The sequence below is a fragment of the Uranotaenia lowii genome, chromosome 2 (genome assembly GCF_029784155.1).
Source record: "Uranotaenia lowii strain MFRU-FL chromosome 2, ASM2978415v1, whole genome shotgun sequence".
Lineage (NCBI taxonomy): Eukaryota > Metazoa > Arthropoda > Insecta > Diptera > Culicidae > Uranotaenia > Uranotaenia lowii.
In genome coordinates this window covers 40,531,904-40,553,481 of record NC_073692.1, presented here as the reverse complement: position 1 = coordinate 40,553,481, position 21,578 = coordinate 40,531,904, and the positions used below count along the sequence as shown (strand labels likewise).

The following is a 21,578-nucleotide window of genomic DNA, read 5'->3' as shown; positions in this document are numbered from 1 at the left end:
TCGATTCTAACTTGGCACTGATTTTATTCGTTTGTTTCAAACATCACTCGAGGCTCGTTCCCGAGCGAGCCGTGCCGCCAATTCTTCCATTTTCTGCAGACGGCGCACATTTCGTCGCCATCGCCAAACGATGATTATGATGATGATGATGACCACGAACAACGCGTCGATCGAGTACCCGATCGCGTTGTGTGTGGAGATGTTGTTCTCCACGTTTACTTCTGGTTCCGATGAGAATGGCCACATTCTGGTGTTTGGTTGCACTTTGATTGATGATTGCAACTTTGTTGTGGCCGGGTTTTAAAGGCTGGGGCGCTCGCTCGGGAAGGGTCAATATAATTGAGTTCGATATAACTGATGACGATGCGATAAACCTGGTATCGGATCAAAGTCCAATCGCAATCGCACCACCTTGTGCCGTAACAGAAACAAATCATTATTTATTAATTTTCCTTTAACTGAATTTCTTATTACAAATTAATTCCTTTCGCTTGCTTTTAACAATTTTCATTAACATTCCGGCCGGCGTTGAACTGCCACGTTCAACTGTGTTTCTTCCGATAAACCTTCGTCAGTTGTCACCTTTCCTTCGTCTTCGTCTGGGTCGATTGGAAGAATGGAGATTTCGGTGACCCCACGTTTGTACTGCCCTTGAGCTGTGCGGACCAGCACCGCTCGTACTCGACCATCGTTACCAGGAAATATTTTTTCGACACGCCCGAGAGGCCACTGCAGAACGGGAGTGTTGTCTTGTTGAAGAAGCACTAATTGACCAACTTGGACATTAGAACTTGGCTGCTTCCACTTGCTGCGTTGGTGTAGCTGACTCGTGTAGTCTCTGGCCCACCTGCGCCAGTAATCTTGAACAGTTCGTTTCATGTCCTGCAGGCGATTGAGACGATTTGGGTTCAGATCAGTTATATCTGGTTCGGCGATAGAAATTAGTGGTTCCCCAATCAAAAAATGACCGGGTGTTAAGGGCTCTAGGTCTTGAGGATGATCAGGATGGGAGGCTATTGGTCGGGAATTCAAAATAGCTTGGGTTTGGGTGACTATAGTTAGAAAGTGATCGACATTGTAGGATTTTTGTCCGACGATACGGCGGAAATGATACTTGAACGATTTTATTCCTGCCTCCCAGAGTCCGCCGAAGTGTGGTGACCGGGCAGGGATGAAACGAAAGGTGATTCCACTATCCAAGCTGTATTTGTCCCAATCCGGAGTTTAAAACTGCTGCAGGAACTGTCGACGAAGCGCGCGCAACTCACGATCCGCCCCGACGAAAGCGGTCGCATTATCGCAGTGTATTTCGCACACTCGGCCGCGGGTTGCCACAAAGCGTTTGATGGCGTTGATGCACGCGACCGACGTCAAATCCGCCACAACTTCGAGGTGCACAGCCTTCACCACAAAACAAACGAAGAGCGCGACGTACATTTTGACCGACGAGCCTCTCCCACTTAACGGACGCACGTTGAACGGCCCACAGTAGTCTAGTCCAGTGTATGCGAAGACTTTAGCAGGTGTAACGCGAACTGCGGGTAGAGGTGCCATCATCTGGGTACTACGCGTTGGATTGCAGCGGAAGCACGTTATGCACTGACGAACGATGCTTCGGACTAGAACTCGACCCTGGAGCGGCCAAAAGCGCTGACGCAGCGTAGCAAGAACCAGACCAGGTCCACCGTGGAATGTTTGAAGGTGAATCGATCTTGCAATCAACCAGGAAAGTCGATGTTTGGCTGGCAGTAGTATTGGACATCTGGTGTCGAAGGGAGCATTTCGATTTGTAAGACGACTGTTCAATCTGAGCAAGCCAAATTCGTCCATGAACAAGTTCAGATTCTTTAGCGGGGACTTCGAACTGACCGTCTTAGTTGAGGAAGATGTACGTTTGAGATCGTAAATCTGCATTTCCAGGTGGAAGGTACTTCTTTGTACCATACGAATGAGAACTTTCAATGCGTGATCGATTTCTGAAGGTGTGAGACTAGTTTTGTACCGCTTAGATTCTTCGAGACGACAATTATTGTGAAAACGATAGAAGAATGCCACAATCTTTAAAAGCTTTGCAAGTTCTGACGTTCGATCTATGAGTGATGTCTCAAGATATTGACTGTGAAGAGATACCACAACTTGTGCTTCGCAATCTTGCTCGGGAAAATTCTCCACACAAACCTTCGAATCGGGCCATTGCTCTACAGGGGAGGTTAGAAACCCCGGACCATGCCACCATAATTCGTCTCCGACAATCTCGCTCGCAAGAACGCCTCGGGAAACCTTGTCGGCAGGATTCAACTCCGTTGGTATATGCCTCCATTGACAATCTTTCGTGAGGCGCTGAATTTCGGCTATGCGATTTGACACAAATACCTTCCATTTATGTGACGGTGACTTAATCCAATAAAGCACAATTGTCGAATCCGACCAGAATATTGCCGGCTGCGTGTAAACGGTGGTTTTACGAAGGTTGTCTACTAACTGACTTCCCAACAGTGCAGCACAGAGCTCATAGCGAGGGATGGAATGACCCTTCAGGGAGGCGACGCGAGATTTCGACGTAAGTAGGCGAGACTGAAGCGTTCCAGACAAGTCCGGCGAAACGACGTAGATGCTACACCCGTAACCGCCCTTTGAAGCATCACAGAAGCAGTGGAGGGTGTATTGATGGTGAGTATTTCCTATCACTCTGCGTGGAATTTCGATATCCAGGAGCCGCTGGAGAGTTCTACGGTATTGCTTCCACCAACTACTGAGATCTTCTGCGAGTTCTGTGTCCCAAGGTAGATGCTCCGCCCAGAGCCTTTGCACGAACATTTTAGCTTGCATTACTACAGGACTTAACAAGCCCAGGGGGTCGAATAACTGCGCCATTTCCGACACTACGATGCGCTTGGTGATACCGCTTGATTCCGGAAGGACAGGTACCTTGAATCGTAAGCTGTCGCTATGTGGAAACCAAAGGAGACCCAGGGTTTTTATTGCGGCTGTTCTGTCTAGCTCCAAGACGTTTTTCATTTCCCACAATTCGGATGGTATTTTGGACAGTATTGACTGGTCGTTTGTGGCGAATTTCCGCAAAACGAAGCCCGCCTTTGAGAGCATTTCGATGAGTTCGTGACAGCTATCTTCGAGAGTTTTCGGATCGTTGTGACCTGTGAGAATATCGTCCATGTAGGTTCCGTTTCGTAAGATCTGGGCAGCCAATGGGTAGTATTTTCCTTCATCGGCAGCTAGCTGTTCGAGAATTCGAGTAGCGTGAAATGGCGAACTGGCGAGACCGTATGTAACGGTGTTGAGTGTGTACGTGCTGATTGGTTCTGACGGCCTGGCTCTCCAAAGAATTTGCTGGAACTTTCGATCTTCTGGGTGGACCCAAATTTGGCGAAACATCTTTTCAATATCGGCAGTAACGACGTAGAGAGGCATTCGAAAGTTAATAACGGTGGCGTACAAAGCTGGTTGCACGGAATGACCAGTGTAGAGAACATCATTAAGGCACAAATGAGTGGAACCACGACAAGAACCGTCGAACACGACTCTGATTTTCGTAGTGGTGCTTCCAGGGCGATGGATGGCGTGGTGGGGTAGAAAGAACTGTGGGCTACACGACGCGCGAAGATTCACCTCCATATGTCCAAGCTTCTCGTAATCAGCCATGAAATTGACGTAGGCTTGGCGAAGGGTTTCATCTGCGGTGAACTTTCGTTCCATTGACTTGAAACGACGGAGTGCGACGGCGTACGAATCTCCTAACAACGAAACCATCTCTGTGCGCATGGGTAAACGAACGACATATCTTCCGGAATCATCTCTCTGCACAGTTTGCTTGAAGTGCTCTTCGCAGCTCAGCTCTTCAGTCGTCAATGCCTTGCCATCGTCGAAATTTTCTACTTCCCAAAACCTTTCAAGTTGAACGTTAAGAGCTTCGTCGGAACAAACATGGCTGGTTAGAGTGTTATCTCGTTGGGGGGCTGGAGCTGATACCTTACCGCAGACGATGAAACCCAGAACGGTCTTCTGTAGCGACGGGTACCCAGATGGCAACGAGAAGCGCTGTTGTTGTAACAGGTCGAAGAACAACTCCGCCCCCAAGATGAGGTCGATACCTTGGCGAATGTTGAATTGAGGGTCGGCAAGCGGCAGATGACGAGGTATGCGCCAACGAGTAACATCAATGTGATGACTGGGCAAGTCAACCGTTAATTTAGGAAGCACAAGGCACTGCAAGCTAGTTTCGAAGCCCCCGAAGCGAGAAGCAATGGACAAAGTCACGCCAAAGTGGACATTCACGGATGATTGACCAATACCGCTTACAGGTGAGTTAAGCTTATTTCGTTTCAACCGAAGTCGCTGGCAGAGGGACTCGGAAATAAAGCTTGGTTGAGAGCCACTGTCCAGTAGTGCTCTGGCGAATTGGTATTTGTTATCAGCATCAAGAACTTTGATCACTGCAGTTGACAGCATGACGAAACTTCCAGAATTCGATTTAACTTCAGCACTTTGACAGGCGGTAGTGGGAGGTAGTGAATCTGAATTTAACGTTAAACGCGACGAAGTGGGAGGAATCGAATCAGAAGCGGGCGACGAGTTCGCGGGTGGTGAAGCGTGTGACTGCTCAAGCGCTGAGCTACCGGCCGACGACTCGAGCTGCGATAAGCAGCTTTGCGAAGGGATTGCTGCCCTTTGCGAGGTCTGCTGCCCGTGTGGTGTGAATGGAGGTAGGTGCAGCAGAGTGTGGTGTTTTTTAGAGCAGGTTTTACAAGACCCACTGGAGCAATCCTTCGCGAGGTGAGTTCCCTTCATGCAATTGATGCATAGCCCATTTTTCTTCACCATCTCAAAGCGTTGACGAGGTGTGAAGTCATTTGTAAATTGGGAACATTGGAATAAAAAGTGTGCCCTTTTGCAGCAAACACACCTTGGGATGTTATCAGAGGCAACGTGGGCTGTGGTGAGGCGCGACTTACTTGGTTTTGGTGGTTCGGAGTGGGAAGGATTATTTTGGGAGAGCATTAGAGTTTGAATAAGACGTGATCTTTTATGAATAAACTCCAGAAGCTGTTTATAAGTGGGTCGAACCGTAGTCGAATTAGTAGTTTCCCATTCACGCAAAGAAGCTGGATCAAGACATTGGCTCAGACGTTCAACCAAAAAAGAGTTCCAGTGAACTTCAGGATTTTCAAGTTTATCTAATAACTGAACATGACGATCAAACTCATCAGCCAGTTCCGAAAGCCCAGATGATGATTCCTTCTTAAGTGGTGTTGCAGAAAGAAGGCCTGCCATATGAATTTTAATCAAAAAGTTAGAATTTTCGAATCGTTCCTTCAACAGCTTCCATGCAATAGTATAATTCACAGACGAAATTTCCAAGGACGATATAATGCGCGATGCTTCGCCAGTTAGGGCACCACGTAGGTAATGCATTTTCTGCACTGCTGGCAGGGAACTGTTGTTGTGAATAAGCGACGTAAAAAGATCACGAAAGGCTTCCCATTTTCCAAATTCACCAGAAAATTCCGACAATCTTATTTCTGGAAGTCGAACATTTGCTATAGGTGGTGCTGAATCGGTTTGATTGTTAGAAGTAGGGTTATGTGCGAATTGTCCGGAAGATAATTTGGATTGCAATGATGACTTCAACTCGTAATATAGGTTATGCAATTCTCGACGCTGATCACAAAATTCTTCTAATTCATCCTCCAAATCTTCTATTTCGTCTTGAATGTGCTCGAATTCGCGAAATAACTCTTCGAGTCGTTCAATTCTAACCGGCAATTGCCCTCTTTGTTCTTCAATAAAGTCATCATCAAAGCGTTTTATCAGTTGGGCAGCACCGATAATGTTACTACGACGGCGAACCAAAGATTTTAATTTAATGCTCTTGGGTGCCTTCTTGAGCGGTGCCATTCCGTCGTTCTTAGTAAAAAACAATCAAAAGTTCACGTACCTTTGTTCGATGACAAACCATGCGCTCAACCTAACCTCACCGACTGGAACTACCGGTAATCCTACTGGAGGGCGAAAATCCGGAATCCTTCGCTGCTGCTGGGCTGCAAAACTGCGATGAAGTTTTTCGAGCGGCTGACCAAACGATTCTTCGGCTCTGCTGGGGCCTGCGATGATTGGAATGGACCGTGAGAATTCTTGCGACTCCACGTGGTGAAGGCTAACTGCTGCAACGGGAACTGTTCCCGGGTTTCGGCACCAGAAAATGTTAAGTAAACTGTTAAGTCTAAACATAATACGAGAATTTTCACACAAAGGGTTGTCATCCAAGTGAATGACACGAGTTCCAACTTTGAACTGCACTGGGCTGTGATATTTTCTTTCGGTCCACAACCGAACACACTCGATTCTAACTTGGCACTGATTTTATTCGTTTGTTTCAAACATCACTCGAGGCTCGTTCCCGAGCGAGCCGTGCCGCCAATTCTTCCATTTTCTGCAGACGGCGCACATTTCGTCGCCATCGCCAAACGATGATTATGATGATGATGATGACCACGAACAACGCGTCGATCGAGTACCCGATCGCGTTGTGTGTGGAGATGTTGTTCTCCACGTTTACTTCTGGTTCCGATGAGAATGGCCACATTCTGGTGTTTGGTTGCACTTTGATTGATGATTGCAACTTTGTTGTGGCCGGGTTTTAAAGGCTGGGGCGCTCGCTCGGGAAGGGTCAATATAATTGAGTTCGATATAACTGATGACGATGCGATAAACCTGGTATCGGATCAAAGTCCAATCGCAATCGCACCACCTTGTGCCGTAACAGAAACAAATCATTATTTATTAATTTTCCTTTAACTGAATTTCTTATTACAAATTAATTCCTTTCGCTTGCTTTTAACAATTTTCATTAACATAGATGTTTGATGTCTTTGGGCCGATTGCCCCCCCCCCCCCCTTCCTTCCCCCCCCCCCCCCGTTTCAATCTGACCTTGGTCTAACGTGAACTCAAACATCAAACAAAGTTATGTTATATAGCATAACAATTTTAATTGAGTTCAATATAAACTCAGGTAAAGTAGCTGTCCTATGAAGTTTAAGTGGAAATAATGTTTGAAGAATTTTATGTAAGTTTCGAAAAAAAAGTTCAAATATCCTAAAGATTACAAGATCAAAGGCGGCATCCATAAATTACGTAACGCAAAAAATGCACTTTTTTACCCCCTCCCCCCGTATGTCACAAATCGTAACGCTTCGACGTACCCCCCTATGATAATTACGTAACACTGTTATTTCCCCCCCCCCTCCCATCTTCTCATGTTTAAAATAATAATTTTTGAAGTTCAAAAAAGATATTTCATAAATTTTAATAACGTTTTTCAAAACTGAATTGATGTCTATCCAATTCACTTCTTAGTACTCATTGATGATAATTCTCTGATAAAATAAATTGATTGTATTATTTCGAGTTGCTCTGTGCTTGTTCATTAATAATCTACCTTAAGCTTGCCAGATTGCCCGGTTTTCTCCGGGTTTGCCCGGATATTTGATGCAAAATTTCGAGAAAGTCCGGTCCGGCCCGGTTGCCCGGATATCGTGAAAAAAGTCCGGATATTGCCCGGATTTTTTCACAATTTTCACAAAGAAACCAAAAAAAAAAAAAGTTTTTGAGTATTTTCAGCAAAATCGATTAACGGTATGGAATTTTTCACCGTTTGTTTTAAATAATTTCGCTGATTTACTTTTATAAACCTTTAAATATTTAAGTGTTCCAAAAAGTTGTTGGAAGTCTGCAATTACATTAATAACATATTAATTTCCTTCTTTTTGCATTTTTTGTTTGCTTTTATATATAACTAGCTGACCCGGTGTGCTTTGCTACACTTTCCAAAAATTATTGAAATTTGTGGTACCTAGTTGTTTAACTTTTCATTTATTTCACAAAATTTTCAAATCAATTTTAAAATTCTTTACTTCTTAAGTTTATAACTTATGCCAAATATTTTTTTTATATTTGGAATCTTCGCTTTCCCTTTTAATGTGAAGAGGCTCTCAAACTCTCAAAGAAAGATTTTTTGTAACAAAATAACTTCATGAGACACTTATTTTACCTATTTGTTCTTGAATTATTATTCAAATTGTTAGATACCCCCTTCCCTATTTCTATATCCCTAATGGAAGGAAGAGGGGTCTCATAACAGCAGAAAAACACTTCTTGTATACAAATACCATGTTATTTTGGCTCCATTCTCGATAAGTTTTCGAGTTACTGGAAAAATAGGTGACCCTCTATTAACTATCCGGCAAAAGAAGGGCGTCTCAAACCATCGAAAAAAAATTGCCCGTACAAAAATATGCTCCTATGAAAATTTGGTTCCATTTTCTCGATAAGTAATCGACATATTTAAAAAATGAATGAGTGACTCTCTTCCCATTTTTATCGATCCACTGAATGGAGGAAAGGGAAAAACATTTCTCGTGCTCGAATTCCCTCTCATGCCATATTTGGTTTCGTTTTCATTATTAGTTTTCGAGTAATGCTATAAAAGAATGAAATCTCAAATTAGCAAATAACCGTTAAACCTATCCAAATGCTTTCCCATGCCAAAGTTGTTCCATTTGCTCGATTAGTTCTCGATTTATGCGAAAAATTGTAAAGAAGCACCCCTCTCTCCTTCCTATCGCCCCACTGCAATATTCCTTGTGCTCAAATACCCTCCCAAGCCATATTTCGTTCCATTTGCTGGGTAAGGATCCAAGTGATGTAAAAAATTGTAAGGGAGCACCCTCCTCCCTTAAGTTTTTTCGACTGGAAGAACAGAGGGTTTCTCCAGATATCATAGAAATATTTCTCGTAATTAAATACCTTCCTACGCCAAATTTTAGTTCCATTGGCTTGATTAGTTTCCCAGCTATACTGAAAATTGTAAAGGAGCCCCTCCCCATTTTCTATCTCCTCACTGAATGGAGGGAGGGGTACCAAATATTCATAGAACTATTTATCGTACCCAAATACCCTTCCAAGCCAAATTTGGTTTCATTTGCTCGAATAGTTTTCAAGTTATGTAATATAAAAGGGGTTAAAGGCCCCTCCTCTCCTTCCTGAATCCCCACTGAAAGGAGGGAGGGGTCTGAAATAATCATAGAATCATTTTTCGTATTCCACTACCGTCCTATGCCAAATTTGGTTCCATTTGCTTGATTTGTCCTCCAGATATTAAAAAAAATGTAAGGTAGGCCCCCTCCCCCCTTCCTTTCTCCCCACTGGATGGAGGGAGGGATACCAAATCATCATAGAAACATTCTTCGTACCGAAATACACTCTTATGCCAAATTTCGTTCCATTTGCATGATCGGTTCTCGAGTTATAAAGACTTCTCACATTTATTTATATGACCCCCTCCCCCCTTCCAGGAAGAGGGAGGGGACCCAAACTATTATAGGAACCTTCCCCGGCCTCCAGTACCCCCATCTGCCAAGTTTCACGCATATCGGTTCAGTAGTTTTCGAGTCTATAGGGAACAGACAGACAGACAGACCGACAGACAGACAGACAGACAGACAGAAATTCATTTTTATATATATAGATTATATATATAGATGAAACCTAAATTTTGCCCGGCTTTTGCCCGGTTTTTGGATTTGAAAAATTGAAATCCATGCCTGGATTTTGCCAGGTTTTTTTGAAAAAATGCCCGGAATTGCTAGGCCCGGATAGGAGTGGAAAAAATTCTGGCAACCTTAATTTACCTTATTTACTATATTTTGTTGTTATGCAAAATATACTCCACTTAGTAATAAATGTGAATCAATTGAGAAAATACAGTAAATGTTAGGGGGTGAATCGACCTAAAATTGGATTTCCAACCGTTATTTCACGAATATTCCATACACATTTTTAGGAGTCTATCTCAGAAACTTTACTGCAATTTTTAAGGAAAAAATCGTTACGTAACGATGAGCATACCTTCCACCCTCCCCTATGACACAATTCGTGACGCTCGAACTTAGCCCCCCCCCCCTAGGTGCGTTACGTAATTAATGGATGCCCCCAAAAATGAAATTGTGGAAGATGGGAGTTATTTAACTTTTAATATTCTTGATTTAATTGAAGTTTTCGATAGAAAAATACTTGATTTATAGGTTTCGTTCATTGATACAGTATGCAATTTAGTTGCATACAAGATGTCGTGTAATTTATTCCAATTTATTTGTTTTTTTTTTGCATTATTTTTTATTCTCCCCCTCCCCCTTTCCACCCCCTCGCCATGTTTCAACTCCGAGTGACAAAAGAAAGGTTTAAAATTTATTCCGGCCTAATTTATAATTGTTATGTACTTTATGTGAAATGTCGTTTCCAACCAAATCAAAGAGATCATCAGGGCATATAGTCTAAGTTACTGGCCCTTAATCCAGAACTGCGGCAGATCATCGATGCTGCAAGCAGTTTATGTAGAAGAAAGAAGAAGAAGAGATCATCAATTCTTGTTCTTTTAAATAAATGTTTCAATAATGTTTGTAAAAAACATTTTAAGGTACTATAACATCATATATTTTTTACAATACACTGGAAACTGCTGAATCAAACTAATCAAAAGATTCCCTTTGATCCAACCACGGTATAAGAAAAGTTCAGAGACCGGTATTTCGACAGCAACTAACTATCATCTTTAGTGAGCGTTTTCGATTGATCAACAATGATTTTTGTGATTAGACAGTTAAAATCATGTTTTTTTCAAGTAAAAACTAAAAGAAATGCTATGTCGATAATTAGGAACACTTGTTTCAGTGTGTTCTTAATTTTTCATAGTAAAATGTTACCAACTATATTGCAGTTATAACGTTTTTTTAAATGAATATGATTGACGTCAAACAAATAAAATAATGATTGACGGAAAGTTGTAAAAATTGTTTTATATTAACTTTATTTTCAACTGACTGTTAAATAAACGGTCATAAGTTAAACATGATAATTTTTTTAACTATAGTGTATTTCAAAGCTATATGTAAATGTCGAAAAAATATTTATGAAAAATTTAACAGAGCGTTGTTTAAGAAACCCGAAGAAGTTCTGGAAATAGACAAGATGCTTCAAAGCTATAGACACCATAGCTATAATTGAATTTAAGGAAGCTTTTAAAAAACCATGTGTCTATTCCTTAATAAAAACTTATCCATATTCATGACTTGATGGGTATGTGGATTGTTCAAAAGTTTAAAGAAAATCGTTGTTCAAAAATTCAAAACAACTATTTTAAATCATTGAACAATTTGTCTTTCACTTTAACAATAAAATCGTTTTCTCGAAAATTGCAGGAGATTTTAACATAAAAATTATTCCAATGTACAGAGAATAGATTGAATTTAGAATTTTTATACACATATTTCAGCTGAAAACTGCAGCTCAAAGCAGAGCATATTGATATTATTGATCTTCCAATAATTGAAGAACAACAGAAAAACTTCTTGAAGTGTGCTACAGACCAGGAAAATCTAAATTTGTCACATGTATTTAATGGGCGATGATAGTCCAAAGCTTCTCAATTCATCCTCAAATCGAAGACGAATCTGAGAAACCTACACGCGATAGAAATGCACTCAAAGGTAATTCTTTCATCGAAACAAATTATCTTATTCGGTTTTATTCTTAAATCATGGAATATGTAACAAACTTGCAAAGCAGATAATTTTGCGCAGTTCTTGAAGTTACCTCAGTCACCACAAAAAAAAGAAACATCGAAACTAAAGAAAAAATATTTTCCTGTTCTATCACCCGCATTGACGAACTTTCAAATGCAATGGATGCATACAAGTTGTTTGAAGAGGAAAAATAACAAAGGATTGAAGACTCAAAAAATAAAAGTAAACAATCATTTTTCTGACAGCTTCTCAACGAGAACAGAATTGAAATGGAAAATTGAAATTAGAGTCTGATTGAAATACGTTGTAAACTTATTTGTATCCATTACTTTAAATGTTCTACTTATTCAAATATGATAATCGGTCAATGAAAAAAAATTGTTGAAAAAAAGCAGGTTTTATCTGTCCGAATTGAACAATGAAAAAATGATTTTTTATAAGCTAACATCCACTTCTTTATTCAAAACTGACAAAAACGAACTTGTTGTAGAATTTTAATAGGCATGTTTTCTCTGGTCGTATTCCAAAAAATATTATAAAAGTAAAGGTGTGTTTCAAGAATTTTCTCATAAAACTAATAAAAAAGATAATCATATGTAGAATTAGGAACAAATATTGAGTACGCTGATACACTTTTCCTTTCTATGTCCATAATAAGGAACACATATGTAAAAAATTAATAACAATAAGTGCCAAATTAGGAACATCGACACACTTTTAAAAACACATTAGTTTTTGAAAATTAAAGCTTCAAATGATTATTTAAAACTTTAATCGAGTGCCTTAAATAATTTGGAACTAAGTAACCTAAAAATTTTATGTCTTGTAATTGAAGATTTGGCTTACTCTTATCAAATCTAAAGACCCCTGACAAAATATATCGAAATAAGGCACACTTACCCTATATAGGACTTGGAATAATACTGGTCATATCCAAAATTGGGCTGACAAACTTTCCGATTCCCTGAATTTCCTGAAAAAAATATTGCTGGTATCAAGAATGAGCACTTCGTTGTCTTCATTATCCAACAAAATGTCAATTTTTTTTAAAGATTTGTAACAAATTGCTGATAGTATTGCATTAAGAGATCTAAAGTATGAGAAAAAGTTTTTAATAAATTCTGTAATGACCCTTGCTTTCCCATATCTAAGTTATATTTTTGTATGTATTGAAGCTACAATTCCTTCCTCTCCTCACAGGCTGAAGTTTGCGAATTTTGCACACATTGATGATGGGTTCAAGAAAACCGGAAAAAATATGGCGAGAATCAGGGATGAGCACTCCTTTATCTTAATGATCCCCAAAATTTTAACCAATTTGAGACCTTGCTTTCCCATATGTTGAATTTTTGTTTTCATCGAATACCAACAAAACCTTCCTTTCCTCACAGGCTGAAGTTTCCGGATTTTGCAAAATATGATGATGGGTTCAAGTATGTTTCCAGTTTACAATCCACTCATGATTCTCCCATTATTGTCATAATCACCGATTGATGAAACCCTTCATTGGAACACAATAGATTGAGGTTTTTCTAAGGACAAAAAATCACTGGAGTCATCCACATTTATGATTGTTATTATTGTTATCAAAACAATCCCAACAACAAGCATGGAACATCCTCCTCTGGTTTCCAAACAAAAAAAAAAAAACAGCATCAATTCATTCAGAACACACACTAGGAAGAAACTGTCCTTTGGCTATTGTTGGAAGCAATTCTTATCACTGATGTACCCTTCCAATAGAAGCCAGCTAAAAGAGAATCGCTCCCGTCAAAGTGGAAAACAAACGGAACAAAAAGACGGTTCGCTGTCCGTCCAGTCAGCTTGATTCTGTTGTAAAACCGCAAGAAGAAAAAAATATGAACAAGCAAAAATCCTGAAGCAATCTGCCAACAATTTGAAACGATCTCTGATGGGTTTGTCGTGAGTGGAAAATTGAATGAGTTCGTATGTTTGGAGGGGAGTTAGATATCTTCTACCAATATAGGGGAACAATTCGAGTAACGTGAAACCCTAACCATACATTCGCAGATGGAAGTGGTAAGGGGGGATGATCGGTTGGTCAGAATCAGTCCAGGAAAAGTCCCGTCAAGGGAAATGATGGAACACGCTTCGGGGTGTGTTTTCTTATATTGGAAAAAGATTTTCACGATGCGAGCATTGTGAGATTGGAGCGAACACCGAGTTACCCCTCTATTATTGAATCGATTGGTTTCTAAATTAATTTACGTTGAGTTTGGTTTGGTTATGAATGAAAGGAAATAGCATCGTTCTTGAATTGATATATTTAACTCAGAAAATTCAAATCAAATATAAAATACAAATAAATATGAGTTCAAAACTTAAAACATACAAAGCTAGAATTAAAATTGTCGAAATTGTCAAAATTGTCAAAATTGTCAAAATTGTCAAAATTGTCAAAATTGTCAAAATTGTCAAAATTGTCAAAACTGTCAAAATTGTCAAAATTGTCAAAATTGTCAGAATTTTCTGGGGGGGATTCAATATCTTGTTCAGGGGGAATCAATCAATCAAAGTAATTCTCTCTATTTAAACCAGCTTTCATTCTCAGGTAGCATCAATGTGACATGAAAATATAAACGTTTACATGGAAGGAATATCAAAGGTTTCGATACCGGACACCAATTGTCCCCCTGGAGACAAATTTTGATCCTAAGATCAAAATCCTTGCTAGGATGTTTCCATTTCAGAATCGGGTCCAATCCAATCAGGAGCTTAGAAGAATTCAAGGAATGCCTTCTGATGACTGACTTTGGTACTTTCAAAGAATTTATTGAAAAATTATTGTTTTCAAATTACCTTTTTTAGGACACTGACCCGACAATATCGAAATACCTCCTCTAACTTTCCCTGTTTACTGAAGAAACATTACTCTAATAGCTTTCAAGGAAATATTCATGACTGATAAAAAGGCAAATGACACATTCCTCAAACAGATACCTATACACAAGTATGGATTGCTCTTGGCAAAAACTCACTTAACTTTTAGCTTAATCAATGAAAGGCACCCAGCGCTGGCCACCTAACAAAACATCTATGCTCAGATGCTGTTCAGATGAATGGCTGAGGTCAAGTATTGAGGAGACGACAGTTCAACAAGTTATTACATGATTGAGATGTACAAAGATTCGATGTGGGTAGCACATAATTCCAGTTTGTTGATGCTCTGCACATGAAGGGGTGAAATATGGGCAGATAAACCTCAAACGCAAACAAAATCTTCAGGACATACACATAAACACACACAAATGTTTGTCAACTCTGATCTGAATTTAATTTCGAGAGTACGAAAGCAATCGAGCGTGTGAATTTCATATGAATGATCTTCGATGAGCCGTTTGTCAATATTAAATCACACAAGCTCAGAAAGCTAGGATTTGCCTGTCTGCCTTTTGAAATTCAATTTTCATTTCTGGGAATAATGTAGAGCAGCATTCTGTAATTGCTTTCAAAATCTCATCAACGCCACCATTCCCTGAATTCGAGTTCAAATTTTCGAAAAGAGGCTTACATGAAATAAACAACATTAATTTCCATTAATCATTTGTCAGCTTCTCGGATGAATTTTTGAACTTTTTTGTGATACCACCCATTACCTCATTCGCCATCTTGTTCCACCACTTTTCCATTTGAGCGGAGTTTTTCATGGTTTTGCCTCATTTCTTCAGTTTTCCCTTAACTATCACCCAATATTTCTCGATGGGACGATAATCCGGACAGTTTGGTGGACTGATACTTTTTTCAACAAAATCGATCTTGTTCTCCTTATACCACTTAACGACATCCCGGCTGTAGTGGCAGCTTGACAGGTCCAGCCAGAACTTCAGCGGACCTTTGTGGGACCGAATGAATGGCAAAACCCTCTTCTTGAGACATTCTTCTTTGTAAACATTTCCATTCATCGTGTCCCCAGTGATGAAAATCTTAGTTTTCTTCCCACAACTACAGATCAAATTTATCTGCGAAAACAAACTTGAATCTACCCGCAACATTCCCTTTACGCTTCGCAAGGTAAAATTTGTTACCGGGTATTTGTCCAAAATCCATTTTGACGTAAGTTTCGTCGTCCATCAAAATGCATCCGTTGTAGGTACTTGGTCAACACTTTCTCGTACAACTTCCTTGCCCTGGTTTTGGCAACCAGGTTTTGTTTCAGCGTCCTGTTGGGGTGTTTGCTTGCATGATACTACCGCAAGCCTTCTTGCAAACAAATTCGTCGAGCTGTACTGTGGTTCGTCTTGAACTTTTTCGCCAAATCACGCAAGGAGATTCCAGAATTATTGTGAACTGATCGAATTACCTTTGCTCGCAGCTTCCAGTCATATGTTCCACTTTTACGCCTTGTTTGTTTTGCTCGATCCACCGTAAGGGTAATGTTCCAGTACCGAATTTACAGTCGATTTTGGATATTTCAGGAATTTCGCGATCTTTACCCCTGACCACGTCGGTTTCTCTACGTGAGTGTGCAGAATTTTCTCTCGCCTTTCGCGTTCCATCGTCGATAACTTTTGACTGGCTGCTTCAATCTTGATGAAATTTTCACCACTGATAATGACCTCTTCAGCTGCGATATTCGAGTTTTGGAAAACCAACCCGAGTTGCTCGTGGTTTGACCTTTTTTTTACTTGTTGACCACCCGAGGCCCCCCAGTATGCTACTCTGGGTCCATGGGTTCAATTGGACGACTCATGATACTAAGTACTCCTACGCCATAAAGTCCACCTGGTCATAATTCCCATCCGGACCTGCATTGAAGGCTGTACCCAAGATGGTAGACCAAGTCCGCGCTTAAGCGCTCATCGGCTAACTCAATTTCGAGTCAAAACTCCAGCATATATACCCTGCCTCTTGTTTGGATTCAAGACTAAGGACCTCTCTTCTGACGACTCGAGGTCCGGCCTTTACTCGCAACTCGGGGCTCGCTTGATTTCCACGACTATCGTGCGCAGTAAGAGACCACTGCAAGCGACCAATGACCCCTCCTCTAACGACTAGAGATCTTGGCGCGAGACTATTTAGCGGCGTAAATAATCTTCCCCCTACGAGTTCGACTGCGAAGAAGGTCAAGTCTTATCCCCACAGCTTCCCTTGTAGGGAGCGCGTTCTACTCGGATACTACGCGGCGGTGGAGGTATCCTACACAACGTTCGCGACAAACCTACGCAGTAGGTAGAGTCTTATCTTTGTATGCTTTACTGCGAGAGTACTCCGCGACGTGAATACACCTCCCCCTACGATTTCGACTGCGGAGAAGGTTTTGTCTTATCCCCACAGCCTCCGTTGCTGAGGGTGCGTTCAACTCGGATACTCCGCGACGGTAACGTTTTAGGTATCCTACACAAAGATGCGCGACGTACCAGGCAGCTCGGCATACGCAAAAGGTATAGTCTTATCTTTGTACACGGTGTCTCTGGCAGAAAACTTTATTTTTCGAAAATTAGCATCGCTAATTTTTTCACCATTCGAAAGCAGGGACTTTCCCCTTTCATTTGAGCCTGAATTTGAAATAATCCACCGGGGGGTCTAGAACATTTTATTTTTTTGAAGTTTTTTTTAACCTTTTTAACGGTTTTTTCAAAGACAAAATCATACTACTCACTGTGGAAATGCTCGTCTTACCTTTAGCATAAATCCAATATCATATGTTAATAACATTATTTAATTGGAAATTGGCTACAATTTTGTAGAAGACAGCAAAGTGATACAAATTGGAAGAAAAGAGTTGTAATGTCACAAACAGAGTGATTATTATTTCATTTGAAAAATCTAATAAAACTTCTCACCACTGATTGTACTATGACCAGAAAAATTATTCTACGAGCTTAGTTATTGATTGTAGAGTGTATAAATGTTCAAAACGGTTTATTTACAATAAAAAATCAATCTTTTACATGAAATTTTTCAGGATTATCTGAAGTTATATGCATTTGAAGGGTTTTATTCTGTAAAAAATGTCTCCCGCCTCTCTTGAAAACTTAGTTACTTATATTTTGAGCTAAGTTAGTTTGACTACTTTATGAACAAACGTTTGGGATTAGGAAACAAATTAGATTTACTTCTTACATTTAAGCCCAAATTTAAAATAATTCACCTGGATTTCGAAATCAAACATCTCAGTTGAAAATTTTTCTTCCTGTTTGATGATTTCTGAAGGTATTCATACTTTTCACTTTTGATTGATTGTAAAATCTTAGACACGGTTATCACAAGCGAAATAAAGTGTCATGAATAAAGTTAAAAAAAAATTCAACCCATTGTTTATGTTTGTTTGCATAAATTGGTGTTTTTGAAGGCACTCGTGTATGTAAAAATGTGGTCGAATTTAAGTTTTCAAGCAAAAATTCTAGATTTTTCATTTTTCTCAAAAGTACACGAACTGAACCAAATGTCTTTTATTGATTTTTTTTATTAAAAGGAAAAAGAAGATTACAAAATCTCAACATCAACTCTGTTTTCAACAATTTTAAGAGGTTTATTTGATGTAATACTTTAATCTGAAAATATTCTCTCAATTAACTTTGAATTGTCAGATCTGAAGTCATCAGATTTTTTGCGAACTTTGTATTTCGTTTTCTAAAAACTTTGCATTTGTTCAAATTGATGATTTTTTTTCAAATTTTCTAGATAAAATAAAAAAAAACATGGGTTTTTATCTTATACTAAGGAACACTGCGAACATTTGTCTGTGGTTTTCTGCATTTTGGGCTTTCCTCTGAAAGGTTATTTTTTTACTTCTATGAAAACAATCGTGTCATGAACAGTATTTAAAGCAGTGGCTTGAAATGCTTAAAATTCAAATTAAAAATTTATTCAAATTTTTAATACATTGGAAAAAAATACCTTAAACTTTATTTATCGCTTACTTCGGGATTTTTTGATAAATTTGACCAAAAAATAATTTGATATTTGTCCCAGAAAAATAAAACCCCAAACATGCTCATAACTTCAGATAATCCTGATCAATTTTATGTAAAAGATTGATTTTCTATTGTAAATAAACCGCTTTGAACATTTATACACTCTACAATCAATAACCAAGTTTGTAGAATAGTTTTTCTGGTCATAGTACAATCAATGGTGAGTAGTTTTATTAGATTTTTCAAATGAAATAATAATCACTCTGTTTGTGACATTACAACTCTTTTCTTCCAATTTGTATCGCTTTGATGTCTTCTACAAAATTGTAGCCAGGGAAATTTTCTATTAAATCATGTTATTAACATATGATGTTGGATTTACGCTAAAGGTAAGGCGAGCATTTCCACAGTGATTAGTATGATTTTGTCTTTGAAAAAACCGTTAAAAAGGTTAAAAAATCTTCAAAAAAATAAAATGTTCTAGACCCCCCAGTGGATTATTTCAAATTTGGGCTCAAATGAAAGGGGAAAATCCCTGCTTTCGAATGGTGCAAAAATTAGCGATGCTAATTTTCGATAAATAAAATCGTTCCATCAGAGACACCGTGTGTATGCTTTACTGCCAGGATACTCAGATGCTCCTCGACGAAGGAGTCTCCCTACACCGGTCGCGGACTGGTGCTGGTTCCAACTTCTCTGCAGGGCAGTCATGATCTGGGTGAACCCATCGCTGACCACGCGCGAAGTATTGGCATCCTCCGCACGATGTTGCCGGCTGTCGTGTCTGTTCCGCACGCGGCAAAAATGTTAGCACGTACCCCTTCGAACCTCGGTCTCTACTGTGTCACCGCAGGTTGGGCAGAATGGCGGGGTTACGTGTCCAAACCAATGATGGTACTGCATGAAGCATCCGTCACCAGTCAAGAGCTGTGTCATGCAGAAATTCACCTCTCCATGTCTCTGGTCCATCCAGGATTCGATTTTAGGGATCAAGTGATGGGTCCACCGGCCACGTTCAGAGCTGTCCTACTGGTGCTGCCAGTTGGACATCGAGGTCTCTCTGGCATGTTTCCGCACATCGGGCATGTGACTGTGCTCTTAGTAGAAGATATCTTCCTCTAGCAAGACCGAGATGGGCATGAATCCGATCACAACATCATCAGCTACCGAGGACACCGTTCGGTATGCGCTGATTACTCGCAGGTTCATCAGATAGACTTTAACTGTCTTGATGCTTTCCTTCTCTTTTATACCATTTCTGCGATTTCTGCGTTCCACCATGGGACGCATTTTTTCCCTTCAACTCCTTTAGTTTTTGGGATGGAAAGTTCAGCTGTATGTATGTATGTTGGTTATCCACCATGGGTGCATGGATTCACCGCAGTTTCTGCCTAAGTACGTGCTCACATGCACTCTTAGATTATTAAGTTCAACAAATCTCCAATGCAACGCGTACACCATACTCGAACCCCATGGCTTCGTATGAACTGTTATGGAGTGAATGTAATGTGTTTATGTAGGTTTATTTTGGAAGAACGATTCAATCAGGTGGGCTAGTTTACTTACAGGTATTCCGGCATCCGTGTATATACCTGACCAGCTGGCAACCGATTGAACATTCTTATTATATAGTCAGTTATGTGGAGAAACACATGGGATTCAAACCCAAAGGTTTTTCTTGCCGATACCGGGAATCGAACCCAGTACGCCTGGCATACCAAAACCAGACTTGCGCCAGCCTATCAGCTAGACCACATCGGCGCTGGTTTTTTTTTGGCATGGAAAGTTCAGCTGCATCTAAAATTGATTTGGCCATAATTTCGAGTTGCCATTCAACGTTGTCGTTACGAGAGAAGTTTAGTTGTCCTCGATACTGCTCCCAGTTAGCATCTTCGATTTTCAACTCGAAATGACACTGGTCGGCAAATGATCGCTGCTAAAGGCATCTTCAAGCACACTCTACTCAAGTAGTCCGGCTAGATCGTTGGAGCTAAGAGCCAAGTCTAGACATGAAAGGCTTCCGTGGCGTTGGTCGACATAGGTGGGCTCCACGTTGTTCAAAACAACTAAGCTGCTTTCCTCTAAAAACTCTGCTATCGCGCTACCTCGCACGCTGACGTGGTTCAAGCCTCACAGTTAAAGTCACCGACGATCAATAGAGGCTTTTTTTTTTTTTTTTTTTTTTGAACTAAAAAACTACAAAATACATGTTCACACTCTTATTTCCTAGCACTACAATATCAGATTCAAATATTTCCCGAAAATTTCTTGTGTTCGTTTTCTGTACTTCCATTTCCATTCTAACAATCCTTTCTTCAGTTCGTACAAATTTGCATGAGGGAATTTCGAAAGTAGGAAGCTCATAGTATGAATTACCAGCCACTGTCCTGTTTTTAAACATTTCTCCCTGGTTCCAATATTTAAACTCAGTAGGTCTTCAGGTTTCTTGCAATTTATTTTCAATTTTGTTATCAAGGCATCAATCAGCCAATCCCAGACTATTTTGGATGATGGACAAAATTTCATCCTATGCTCGTTATCGTCATTGCTGATTCCACAATCATTACATAAGCTGTTTTGAAGCCCTCCGATGTTGTACAGTTTTAACTTTCCTTTGTTGGGGATCAGATCGTTTAAAAGCATAAACATATTAGAACGATCAGCACTTGGGAGCCATTTCCAATTTACATTCGACCAAATAAGTTTCCAGTCCATCAGTGGATGTTGTTCTTCTACCAACGCACAGTGGGGATTTTCGAGCCAAAAAAGGTACCCAATTCAGGCAAGGACGTCTTGCTCGAAAACACAACCATTCTTTATGTAAAAAAACACGAGGAATCGAATGGTCAACACCGCTTTTTGATAAAATTACGCTAAACGTCTCATTTTGCCCGATTTCCCCTATTTTTTAGGGTGTAAAGTTTTAATTTCCATTGTAGCAATCTACCTTGCAACAAAAAAGCCACTAAAACCATACCTTTTTATGTAAAAATGTCGGCTGAATCGATTGGTGTACTCAAATTTTTATTTTGGCTACGACAAGTGGCTCATTTTGCCTCTTTTTTCCTAAAAATAAGAAATTTTTCAAAGAAATGCACTCAAACA

General features: G+C 39.9%; 2 protein-coding genes across 2 annotated transcripts in view; one reads left to right on the top strand and one right to left on the bottom strand.

Moving 5' to 3' along the window:
- The window catches only part of LOC129748388 (ATP-binding cassette sub-family G member 1-like), a 193,739-nt gene that overhangs the window by 59,798 nt on the left and 112,363 nt on the right, over positions 1 to 21,578 (top strand). The gene's annotated exons all lie outside the window — the stretch shown is intronic.
- Positions 1,225 to 5,913, bottom strand: LOC129741300 (uncharacterized). Its single transcript, XM_055733025.1, has one exon. It carries the CDS (start codon positions 5,911 to 5,913, stop codon positions 1,225 to 1,227), a length of 4,689 nt encoding a protein of 1,562 aa, XP_055589000.1.